The sequence below is a fragment of the Aphelocoma coerulescens genome, chromosome 3 (assembly GCF_041296385.1).
Source record: "Aphelocoma coerulescens isolate FSJ_1873_10779 chromosome 3, UR_Acoe_1.0, whole genome shotgun sequence".
NCBI lineage: Eukaryota > Metazoa > Chordata > Aves > Passeriformes > Corvidae > Aphelocoma > Aphelocoma coerulescens.
In genome coordinates, this window is record NC_091016.1 from 103269177 (window position 1) to 103282399 (window position 13223).

General features: G+C 33.9%; 1 protein-coding gene and 1 long non-coding RNA gene across 2 annotated transcripts in view; one reads left to right on the forward strand and one right to left on the reverse strand.

The window, feature by feature from the left end:
* CSMD1 (CUB and Sushi multiple domains 1) overlaps positions 1-13223 on the forward strand; it is a 1120396-nt gene that overhangs the window by 982931 nt on the left and 124242 nt on the right. The window contains exons 39-41 of the mRNA XM_069011476.1: positions 246-315; positions 2370-2486; positions 6337-6546. Of these exons, the coding sequence (XP_068867577.1) occupies positions 246-315; positions 2370-2486; positions 6337-6546 (397 nt within the window). The remainder of the gene's footprint in view (positions 1-245; positions 316-2369; positions 2487-6336; positions 6547-13223) is intronic.
* LOC138108593 (uncharacterized) overlaps positions 1-13223 on the reverse strand; it is a 62436-nt gene that overhangs the window by 16135 nt on the left and 33078 nt on the right. The window lies entirely within an intron of this gene.

Sequence of the window (13223 nt, forward strand, 5' to 3'; positions counted from 1 at the left end):
TACTTCTGTCTTATAACCATAAATTTAAGAAGTTTTCAAGTTACCAGAGGAAAGGTGTTTGAGAATATTTATGCAATAGAAGAATAAGAACATGAAACCTGAACTATTTGAAAATAAAGTTTCATTCAAGTAATTATTATGTAGTTCACTGATTAGATTATCCAGGAGGTCCTCTGTAGCTCTGTTTTTCAGAAAAGTCTCATAAATTAATATCTGTAATCTGATTTTTTGCCCTTTCCAAACAGGGCCGTTCTCATATTTCTTGTATGCCAGGAACAGTTCGACGCTGGAACTATCCATCTCCTCTCTGCATTGGTATGGAAACTTGTTTTCAGTGTTCTGACCATCAGTCACAAGAAACTCCTGACCTTGTCATGTCTATTGTTCCTCAACTTAATTCTGCTTCATTCAAAACTTTTTTGAGTTTCCATTTGTATCTATGAAATATGGAAAAAAAAAAGATTTTTTTTGTCTATATATAGTGAAATGCTATTCAAGAAAAATATCGTGAGAGTGAGCAAAGGAGGAAACCCATATGTTAACCATTGTTTAGCTTGTCCTGAATACTCTGCTTTGAATCAGGCTGAATCTTCTTTATAAAGGAGAGGACATTAACAGATTCCTTTTGCAGCATGCTCAGCTTGGAAAACCTAGGACCCAGGCAGGTCATGCAGGGCACCTAGGAGATTTCCTAAAGAAGCGGTAGTGAAGAGCAGCTCTGAAGCCAAGCTTTCAGGGGTGGTGGAATGAAAAGGAGTTCTAGGGATCCAGAAAAGGCTGGCTCTTTTCATCTGAGAAAGCTGTTAAATGGTGCTGAGTTAAAAGTAAAGCTAAAAAGCATTTTCCTTTTAAGTACATTTAGAACTTAGCCAAACAGATCTGAGTTTTCTGTGTGTAGAAAATAATCTTCTGTAGTATTGTTTCTTAATTAGACAAAATTTAAGAGAGTCAAGATTCTGCTGTATTTTGGTATGCTTATTTCAAGAAAAAGTAGGAATTGAGGGGTGAGAAGCACAGGTCTATCATAATGTCCTGTCACTTCAGCTTTGAAATACATTATTCAGTGAATGCTTTTAATTTTAATATTCAATCAGCAAAAGCTGTTCCTACTAGTTTCATATCTAAGAGGAATTCAAAATATTGGGATGATACTGAACAGCACTAATGTGAAATGGTTTTAGAGATTCCTTGTCAAGTTGAGCCCATATATTATTTTGTATTGTCAACTTCTACAGAAGCAATCACTTCTGATTGATATGAAAGCAGTGCATTTCCTTCAAATCAGTTTTAGAAATGGAAAACTTATTCAAGGAGGGGTGTTTTGGGCTTTGGGCACTTTTGTTGTTTTTTTTCTTTTTGTTTCACCCTTATGTTTCACCTTGCATACTAAATATAGTTCCTTTTTGCAAACATTGAACTCACTGAATTATGATATCCTGGGAGCTAAAATACCCCTAAGAGAAAAAACAAACCCTTAAAATATCCTCCCTTTTCTCTCGTCTCTAACAATTAAAATGTTGATTTCTATAGAATGCAAGCCAAAATCAGTACAATTATTACAACAGAGAGTAACACAATGTCAAAATTGTGTTATCAGATCATGTATCAATGTAATCCCTGGCATGCAGACTCACAGGCCTTAAAGTAATGATTCCTCAAATAATAAATATAAATTACAATATTCTAATTTGATTTCTTGAAGTTATTCTTACTTCATATTACTGTCCTAGCATATGTGTAAGCTCAGCCACTTTTTTGCAGGTTGCTTCAAGTATTTACAGCTTAGCTTTATGTCATCCTAAGTAATGCAAAGTGATGGGTTTTCAATTTCCAGACATATGAATTTGCTGAATAGAAGCATACTAATTGAAAGCAAAGAATACTTCTGTTATGCAGCAAGTCTATCCTCTTTCTGAATTGAAGCAAAAACTCTGGTGGGGTTTTTGTTTGCTTCTTTGTTTTTAAATTCAAGTGTAGTTTTGGTTATATTGAGTAATGGATCTGTTGCATCATTATTTGGGATCATAATTCAGTTTAATTTCAGATTTGTTCCTCTGATTGTGAAACATATCTCAACATATCACCAGACATTTTTAACAGTAACTGCCAAGCTGAGGCAATGGGTTGCCTGGTCTATATGTGCAATTACACATTTGTAGTTATACTACAGGGAATATATCACCTTATGCAAAGATTTTGATCTCAATCAAATCCTTTTTTTTCCTCCTTCATGACGAGATTTTTGACTGTGATAAATTTCACTGCTTTTGGGTCATGGGAATAAAATGGAAAATCCATTTTGAATTAAACATATGTCAAATATTAAGAAATAATAAAAGATACAGTGATTTTCTTTTTGTTTTTAATAGCTAAATGTGGTGGAACACTGACAAACATGGCTGGTGTGATCCTGAGCCCAGGTTTTCCTGGAAATTACCCTAGTAACTTAGATTGTACATGGAAAATTTTATTGCCTATTGGATATGGTAAGTAAACTTATATTGGAAAAGCAATTATTTGTAATCATCAGATTGAAATATATATATATGAGTATTATGGTTTCCAATATGAAGTAGATTTTATCCAGTGAATGTATTGTGAACCCTTACATAATTATTTGCTATCTTTGAAATGAAACTGGTTGTCAATTTTTAAATGTGACTTTGCCAAAGCAACTTGTTATTAACTCATGCTGTCTCAGAAACTGATTTCAAAGCAAGTGAAATCTGTGGCATGAAGATATATCAGATTAAATAAATAATGTGACTTCTAAATTAAATTTCTAAATTTTGTTGTCCAAGTGATGTTTTAACAGTAATTTATGTTCTATAAAAATAGACAAAGCCTCACTTCTAGAACTATGAATTTGGTTAAAAGCATTCTCAAAATGTGTTCCAAATCCTAGATTACAGTTGCCAACTTAGAATCTTTCTAGGTTTACATTAAAACTATGTCATACAGAAAATATCTTCACAAATAAGTAATAACTATGTTGAAAAGGTAATGATAGATAATAAGAGATCTCTAAGTTCGTCTATAAAACACAGTCTTCTATCATTATCAGAATTGAAAGAGGAATACGTTTTCTTGCTGTGAAACTTCATGTCCCGTACTGTAAATTCAATGCCAATGCTCAATAAGAAAATTAATTTTAAAAACTTATTACAAAATTCCCTATTCTTATCCGAGGAAATTAGTTTATTTTTTATTTTCTCCATTTGTATTCATAAGAGGGATTTTTGTAGTGAGATGTACTACTTTCATAGTATTTTACTAAGTTAATATGTAGAAATACTTTGCTGCTGTTTAGAATAGCGTCCTTTATCAGTGAACACGTGGTAAAACTGATCCATCATGGTTATGGATAGCCTTAGTAGCCTTAGATATCCTTGTAGATGTAGGAGAACCAAGACAGAACATCCTTTGCTAATTTTAACATTCTCCAGCTACATTTGCAGGAAACAAAAATGATAAGCAATGTCATCCTACTTAGGTTATTACAATACTGCCTTTGAAAAACAGTCCTTTGTATTTCTCAGAGTTGGTCTTTTTCTTTAAGCTTTTTCAAGTAGAAAATGTTTCATGAATTAATTGCACAAGAGCATCTTGTATCTTTTTATTATTTCTCTCACTTTTCTGAAAGTCTCTGGTGGTGGTAATTCTATAAGTAGAAAAGATAATAGTTTTATTTAGTAAGGGTTTTAACAGGTAAAAGGTATTCATAGCACTGATCTATCATTGTCTTCAAAAATACTACAAAAGACATTTTTCACCATCAAGTCCCTACAGCAATATTTTTCCCCAAGTATTTGTTAAATAATCCACATATAATATCTTTATGTGAGGTTTAAAAATTGTAATTGATGTGATCATTCACAATGTACTCCTACTGAAACATCTTGGATATTATTTTAATTAAAAGTATAAGCTTGTCTACTGAAAAGCTGCTTGTATACTTGCATTCTATTGTATCGAAACAACTGTGTGCTTAAACAAAGTCTAACAATAAAATTGTGGGAGCTAAATGTGTCCCAAAATGTAGCGCTCTCTTCATTACATGAAAATATATCAGTCATGTAAAAGAAGACACTACTAAAATCCAAATATTTTAAAATAAAAAAATATTTTTTTTCAAGTGAGTTGCTGTGATTTTGAAATTTTCTCGGGTAGCTGTTGATTAACACTTCTAAAAACAATTACCTCAGCTTGGAATTTTCTTTATTCAGAGTACCTTCAAGTGAGAGGGGAAGTGCTGTTGAGATTAGAGAAGGGAGTAATATAGTTTGACCAGATAATGATTTATTTCCTGTAGCTATCAGTTTTATTCCGTGTAAATTTATGTAAGAAATTGTTTAGTGTAGAAAAATTTTTCTTTGACATATCAAATTGACATTTGCAAATTGTATAAACTTGGACTTAAGGCTTGAGGGGACACATACAGTGTGTTCTCTAATTGAAATTAGCATGTTTGAAACTACTTTAATTAGTTTGTTTTTTGGGTTTTTTTTAATTACCTTTGAACCTATTTTTTGACTTTTAAAACACAAAGCCTTTCTATACTGAATGTATACAAATGGACATAGAAATTCCTTCTCAGGAATTAAATTAGAATGATTCAGTTTTAAAGGTACTCCATGGCTCATCAGAGACTATTTCATAACAGTACTTTTATTTCAATACCTAAACAATTATTCGGGCTCTATATAAATATGCCAAATTTTATTATCTGCTTGTTACTTTCACAATTTAGGTATAACGTTAAGTGGCTGCTCAATTCTTTATCATTTCTATGGTGCTGACATCCAGTCTCTGTTGGAAATCACTAGCCATGATGCTGAAGTCAAGATGTTTCCAGGCTGCTTGGTGTCCTACCCCATCTCAGATCCCGAGAGTATTGTAAAATTAGTGGCTTCATTCAAGTCAGACTAACCATATCTGACATCATACAGAGATGGCTGATATTGTGACTCTGATATGTTTGGTGTGTACCTCTCTATTGATAGCATTGTGTTAAGTGTTCTTACTCAGCAGCCAAAATACTTGATTTCATACCTCCCACTTTTCATAGGTCAGAGAAGGTACTAGAACTAAATAGCCCATATTTTTACAAGTGTTCTATAAAACCCAGTTTATTTGGTATCTTATTTAATTCCTCTTGTAGAAAAAAAATTCTTTTTTATACAATTGATTCAATCTTAAACTACAGAGGTGAAGAAATCAACTATAAACAAGACTGGGTGAATTACCCTGGTAATCTATTACCGTGGTAATTAGTCTATAATGGTCTCTCCTGGAATGAAGAATATGTCTCTACTGCTAAGTAAGAATGTCAAGCAGAGTTAAGGCATTGAATATTTCACACTGCTTTGTTGGCTCATTCAGTAACTGTTTTATTCTATTACAGCTGGTTCTTCACCGTCTACTAGAGCAAAGTTAGGCCCAAAAAAGTGCAGTTGCAAGTTACTTGGTACTAGGCTTCCAAACCAGGGATTCATCCCTCACTTCTGTTTTGATATGATACATAGGCATAGTTTAAGACTGGATTTCAAGTCCTTAGTCCACATGAAGTAGTGCCAGAACTTCAAAACCGTTCTTCCCATGAGATTATGCTTATAATTCCAACTGTTCAGCATTTTTTGAATGCTTAAAGGCCTTATTCAAGCACTTGATTCCCAGAGAGGGCTTGTGGTAAATTCTCTGGAGTTAGCACCTGTCACCAGTCTGTAGTTCGGTGCATCTTATAGGGCTGCATACAGGGTAAAATGGCTCTGAAGGCACACTGGCTCAAGTTAGAGGGAAAAGGAGACAAAATATAGGTGACAGGGGGCAGGACAAACAGAGTAGAATAGACAGCTGGAACTAGGTAGGTAAACTTCTGCCTCTGAAATCTCACTCTGTTAGTAACCTTCCTGGGTGCTGAGCTGATCCTGAGCCTCTGTGAGAGGCCTTGGCCCATCTACAGGGATGCACTTGGGATGGCAGAGTCCCAGCCATGCCATGGAACAGCAGGATTTATGATTTGCCCCTCCCTTGAGTCTTTCTGTTGACTAGTTTAGGAATATGAAAAATCCCTGGTGTTGACTTTGTGACTTTATGGCTTACTTTCATTTGTCCCTTCATGTGTGGTTATGATATTTATTGTTAACCAAAAAAATTGGAAACTATAACTCTTATAATACTTTGCAGCTATTTCTTTAACTTAAGCATCCCATTTTGAATAGTGACTAAAATATAAGCATAGTGCCTGTAACAACTATTATATATTTTTTAAATTTACATGCTGTAGTATTAAGCAACATGAGTTATAAAATTTTTCTTTCTTTCTCAATGCTGCAGGTGCACACATTCAGTTTCTGAATTTCTCTACTGAAGCAAATCATGATTTCCTTGAAATTCAGAATGGGCCTCACCACACCAGTTCTATGATCGGCCAGTTTAGTGGAATGGAACTCCCATCACCCTTGCTAAGTACTACTCATGAAACACTTGTCCATTTTTATAGTGATCACTCAGAAAACAGGCAAGGATTTAAGTTGACATACCAAGGTAAGTACAAACTAGCACAATGATCTTTATGGTTAGAAAGGAAAAATAAAATTTTAATTGTTTTTTATTTCTTTAGAAGATATATTTGGCATATACTATATACCATTTTAAAATCTGTGGATTGTTCAATAAATAGGTTGGAATTTTTAAAATTGAAGTTGTGTTGAATTGGAATCTTTGTTCTATTGACGTAAAAGCCTGAAAACAAGGTGATGTTATTTGCCAAAAGTCATATAGCTGATAACCCTTTCCATCCCATTAAGTTGTACTGTTACTGAACCTACTACTAATACTCACTGCCTTGTTTTCCCATTTATATAATCTTTTTATGTTTATTACAATGGCAAAAATTATTTTAAATATGCAGATGAAAAGTTTAAAAATTCGTATGTTATGTATTTGCAGTCTAGACTTCTGTGAAAATTATCCAGAAATGAAAAAATGCCAGATAACACATTTTATATCTATTTTCAAACACATACAATCAGTATTTAAAAATGGGAACATTTTTTGGTCTCTTACTGTTGGCTTTTTCGTCATCTTCATTGTTTGTTTGTTTATTTGTTTGTTTGCCCATTAGTGACAATAAAACATCATTAGTTTGTGCATATTTTTGAACCGTTAAAATAGTCTTGCTGTCAACTGTTGAGCCCCATTGCAGGATCTGAACAGTTTAACAAAATTTAATGGCTGGTTTAATTCTCAGATATCTGTGAGGGAATTCATGCCACCTTATTCTAGGATCTTAATTTGGGTAACTTGGTTATATGTTGTGGTTTAATACAAGCGGGCAGTTAAACACTACACAACTACTCAGTCACCTCCTGCCCACCCCAGTGGGATGGGGGAAGAGGAAAGGAATACTAAAAGCAAGAAAGCTTCGGGGCCAAGACAAAAAACATTGTTTAATAAGTGAAAGATAAAGAAGAGAGAGAGAAAACAAAAGTGACTTAAAGGCAGCTACTCACAACCTCCCACAAGCATATTGATGTGCAGCCAAAGATGGCTAAGGTCCCTAGTCCCCCTCTTTTCCTTTTTGTTGCTGAGCACAACTTTATGTGGTATGGAAGATCTCTTGTTAGTTCAGGTCATCTGCCTGGTTGCGTCCTGACCCAACCTATTGTATATTCCCAATTTATTTACTGGGAGAGCATAGTGGGAGATAGAGATGACCTCGATGTTGTTCAGCAAAAGCCAGAACACTGGTGTGTTATCAGTATTATTTTGGCCACAAACCTAAGACACAGCACCATATGAGCTGCTATGAAGACAGCGAACTCTGTAATTTCCAGGCCCAGTACAGCACTTATTTGCATACACACATATGTATACATTTATAGTTAGATCATATCTATGGAGTCAATGGACAGAGAGGAAGATTCTGAACAGCTGCATTAGGCTAATAAAGCATGCCCACAGAGAAATCATGAACTCTGTTGTCTGTAGAATTTTGTTCTATCACATAGTCTCATAAGTATGGAATATCCTTACATCATACCTACCTACTGTTAGTTTTCCTCTGAGCAGTCAAAAATGATTGTGTTTGGCAAGTTACAGAAATGACAAAGAAGTAAAATACAAAGTCATGTGATATATTTTCGATATATTCTCCAGTACTCTTTTTTCTAGTTCTCATTAGTGTTTTTCCTTGCTATAACAGGATCTTCCTGACTAACAGCATTTTCTGTGCTGAAACTAGTAGTTAAATCTTATCGTTGTTTGTAGACTGTATAACATGTTCTTCTAGAGGCAGTGTTGTAGCTTACTCAACAAGTGCATAGTTTTATTGCTCTTTTCTTCTATTCTTCCCTTTCTTACTTTGTCCAGTAGGACTAATTGGTCTCCTCAAAAATAAATGGGAATGTGATGAAGAGGGCATGATACAATAGGAACTGCTGGGTTTTGGTTCATTCTAACCATCTCTTGCTAAAATCAGTTACTTTTTTGATAAGTTGCATGCTTTCTACTTCTCCCACTAGCAACTTGTCAGCTGTCAATAAACATACAATCACGACTACCTTAATGAAAGTGTAAAATTTTATCCTATTATGTAAATGTAGGAAAAGCAATTAACTTAAAACCAGACCAATGTGTTATGAAATATTACATTTTTTCATTACATGAGCCTTATAATAAAATATTTTTTAAGTGATGAAGATTGTGTTAGTAGTATTCTCAAAATGAAAGAAAATGTGAAAAAAGTATTGTTCATCGAATTTCAGAAACCTGAAGTAGTATTTTCCAAGTACTTATAGAAACAAACCAAAAAAAATATTAAGTTCTCAACAATAGTAATAATTTGATAGGACATTTCATAGCTATTAGTCTAATAGTTATAATAGAATAGAAAAATCAGAACCAAGAAAGAGATACAGTTAATTTAACTGATATTTGAGTCACTCTAATTTCAAATAAAAAATATAACTAGTATTTATCTCGTTTCACAAAAAGTGTAGTTATGGGTGTATTTGCATTACCAAATGCACATACATTCATCCAGTTTTATGCTTCCCATGAGTAAGAAACAAAGCAATTTCTTCTGTAAAGATGACTCATTCAGTTCACTTTAATGTATTACTCTTTACCTATAAAGAGACAGTATTTTAGTGTATGTATATACGTGTGTGTGCATGCATGTGTGTATGCATATATATATGTATGTTAAAAAAATGTATGGGTTTAAAACATTAAAAAAAACCCATAACATAATCCACTTCAAAAAAAATGAAGTGCTGGAAAAAATGAATTATTCTCAAAGGTACTTATGATTTATTGATTATTGATTTTTGTTTTCTAATGTGGAAAGTTGTAACACTGTTGTGTTCAATTTTTAAGTGATTAGGATCTATCAGCTAAGCTCACTCTATTGAATTTATTGTTGACTTATGTTCTGTTTTCTACTTCCTTTTCTTCATTTTACAGATATGGGACTTTTCTTCTTTAAAAATTAATTGTCTTGCATGTGTTTATTTTTCTTTACAAAGCCGAAGCTCTTTCTGTTGCCTCTGAGATGGCAGATTGTGCTAGCCATTTCTACTGCGAAGATCTAGCAATTCTCTGATCACCATATATTATAGCTTCATTCAGCCAAAATAACTTGCTCAACATCATTTAGAACATATAGGAAATCGTACACTCAATTAGATATCCATAATCTACAAACTTCAGAAAGTATAATGTTTCAGTTTATTCCTTGTTCTTCTCTTGTACTCTGAAAGAAAATGCTGGTGGTTTACAACTGAGCAATTTTATTGTCTGCTTTATTTTTTATCATACAAGATATATGTTGGTTTTGATAGCTGACTTTTCTTTTCTTGTTCCACATCTGTTGCCCTTGATATTTAGTTATCTTTTCTTATGGGCTGTCTCTGGACTTTCCTACTCTTTTTAGTATTATATTACTCAATAACTCTCTCTTCCTCTTAGACTATCTGCAATTGCTGAAACTCGATGTAAAAAATAATTCTTCGCTACTCAATGTTTCTCTTTTCCTTCTCCATTCTTCCCTATTAGAAGTGTTGTTTTCCTTTCAGTAAATCAAATGCCAAGCCTGATTTGTTGTTGATGGAACTGAGCATTGTTTTGTTTTCTGGCTGTAATGCTACTGAATATACCTTTGTTATGCAGTTTTGAAACCATGGGCCGATTTCAGTTAAATTTCACAGTTCTGAAATAAAGCCCTTATTGATGAGAAAGATGCAGCATTACTCCATAAATACCAATTCTGTTTGACTTGCTGGCTACCCAGTCAGAATATTCTTTGTCACAACTCAATTTAGTATGCCGTGTCTTCCGTAACTGCTAATCATGGGATATAAATGTGGGAGGGAAACAAAATATGAGAGCTTGGTATGGATGTCACATTCAAAATCTTCTTATGGGCAAAAAGAATCATGTCATATATGGAAAGCAAGGAATTTATTTTTAGTCCAATTGATGCTCACACAGTTAATTTTTCCACTTTTGTCATTTCTAGAAATGAATTTGCAAAGCAAAACAGTTGGAGCTGAGTTCCTGACCTCTTTACACATTTAAGCAGATGGTTTTTTTCAGACTGCTTCTAATTGATCTCATTTTAGGATGTCCTAATGTACTGTGATTGGGGAAAAAAAGTTTTATAAGTAAAAAACCATTGCTTTTCTAATAATGAAATTAATTTAATTTACTCTTAAAAAAAAGAAGAATAGGCAAAAGGAATCCATAGTTACAGTAACATTTGCCAAATCCATTCTAGTTGTCTTAGTGAATGTGTTGCATATTAGGAGTGCCCACAAACTCACATAGCTTAAGTCAAATCCCTTTTAATGTAAATTTAAATACAACAGATCAGGTTAAAGATTAAATTTGTGGGTTTTACTGTATGGTACTAAACACAGTTCAGTTCAAGGACTGATTTTTTTAAGTGAAAATAATTGCCTTTTCTGCTAACCAGAATAGGTAAGGACACTAAGGTAGCAGACTTTTTTTGCCAGGCAAATACCTTTTTTGTAGATACCAATCTAAAATAAAGGGAGATGGGTGACGGCTGTGCTTATTCAATCAAGCTTGCATGCTACAATAAAAAAGAAGCTTTCTAGAGATCTTAGCATCTTATGAAGGATAAGTTTTTGATAACCCCTCATCTCAAGGGAAAGCAAAGAATATGAATTTTGTAGAGTGAATTATGAAATTAATGCTTTTTCTCAATTTTTCTACTGATTTTCTGAAGGCAGTAAATGGTTATGAGATTGAATCTTAATATAGCTTGGGATTGTACTCTGAACACATTATTTTTATGACGAAAAGTGTGTGCACACTGAGAACTGTGAAATATTTTCTACCCATACTTGTAGGGAGCTAGTGCTGGTCCTTAAGCCTGTGAATTCTCACAGCACAGGATTTGAATATATAACCTAAATCACTTAGGTACTGTGTATTTCTCAATGCATTAAAAAGCTTTGTATCCTTAGCAGAACCCTAGGGAAATTACAGCTCTCAGTACTATTGCTGATCAGATCTTTTTTGTTTTTTTGATATTTTCATGTTCTCCTTCCCTTCAGCTTTGCAATTGCAATACATAGGGAATGGTGGGTATTTCATTATGTTAAAGATGGATTACTGAATTTCTGTGTGTTGTGGAACCTTTTGTTTCACTTGTAGCAAGAAGGAAGTTCATAGTGATTGCATGTTAAACTACTGGAAGAAGTTAAAATAAATTTTATAATATATTATTTTTATTTTTTTGCAAAATAATGAAAGGACTTTGCCTAATTTTTTAAACAGCAACATTTAAGTTTATTTAAATTCTTTCTACTGTTGAAATAACTATTGTACTGTTTAATTAAAAAGCAGAAGCATTGAGAAAGACTGACTTGTAATGAGTGTTGTGGTTTTGCCACCAATGTAGAACAGCAAAGAGAGGAAACAACCACAAATACTTAAAAGAACATTTCTATATCTCATTTGACTGGTGATCTTGAGTTTCTGAGACCCTCATATCTGTCAAATCTTGATATCTGGGATCTAAACAGCCTCTGTGCGCTATGTCTGAGAAGAACAGTCATGGAAGTTTGATTGGCAAGCCAAGTTATGCTAGGTCAGAAGAAATAAATAGCTTTTATGGCCTTTGAGAGATTCATAACAAAATTTAGTACACAGAAGAACACAGTCTAATGGTTCATAAGACATTTGTGGGTTGTAATTCCTGTCCATATTAATGTTACCTCAGCTTTTCATATTTCTAGAACATGTTTTTTTTCCACATGTCTTTCCCTTTAAGACTAGAGCTTCTTTAAGGGAAGCAGAATAAATGTTTGATTTGTATTATTTTTACTGTGGAAATCCTAGTTCCTATATTTGGAACTGTAAGAGTATTTTCAGTCTGCTCTGAATTTCAATGTAGGATAAAGCTGAATATGAAGTAATAATATTACTCTCATACATTTGAGAGTTTGAGCAATATGTTCCAGAAAATACAAAGAATAAAGTTCTAATTGCCCTCATTTTCTTCCACAAACACTCATGCACATACAAAACATGATTTAACATGTTAAATCCAATGGCCTTTATCTGGAAAAAAGATGATTATGATGGTGCTTCTGAGTAATAGGAATCATAGAGTGAAAAGGGGATTGTTGAAAAATTATTGCATTTTAAAATGGTTTCAGATGATGTCCTAAATCGGGAATGCTAAAGGAAACAAAGTACAATATTTTGAGGGCCTTGTAGCAGATTATTTTCTAACTCATTAAGTGATGCTTCGTGATTCTAGTCTTGAGTCATGGCATCTGTAAAGATTATGTTCTTTGGTGCCTACAGCAATAAACTGTGGTTCCGGATTGCCAGTCCTATTTTGGGCTGCAGCAAATTGAATCCTGGGCTTCCGTAAAAAGAGGGATGGCCAGGATATCAAGGGAGGTGATTCTCTCCCTCTGCTTTGCTCTCTTGGGACCCTACCCGGAGTGCTGCATTCAACTCTGGTGCTTCAAGCACAAGAGAGGCACGGCCCTGTTAAAGTGGGTCCAGAGGAAGACTACGAAATAAGCAGCAGGCTGGAGCACCTCTTCTGTGAAGAAAGGCTGAGAGAGTTGGGGTTCAGCCTGGAAATGAGAAGGTTCAGGGAATACTTACGGTGGCCTTTCAGTATTTAAGAGGGTCTTTTATGAAAGAGGAAGAGAGGAGACTTTTCACCAAGGCCT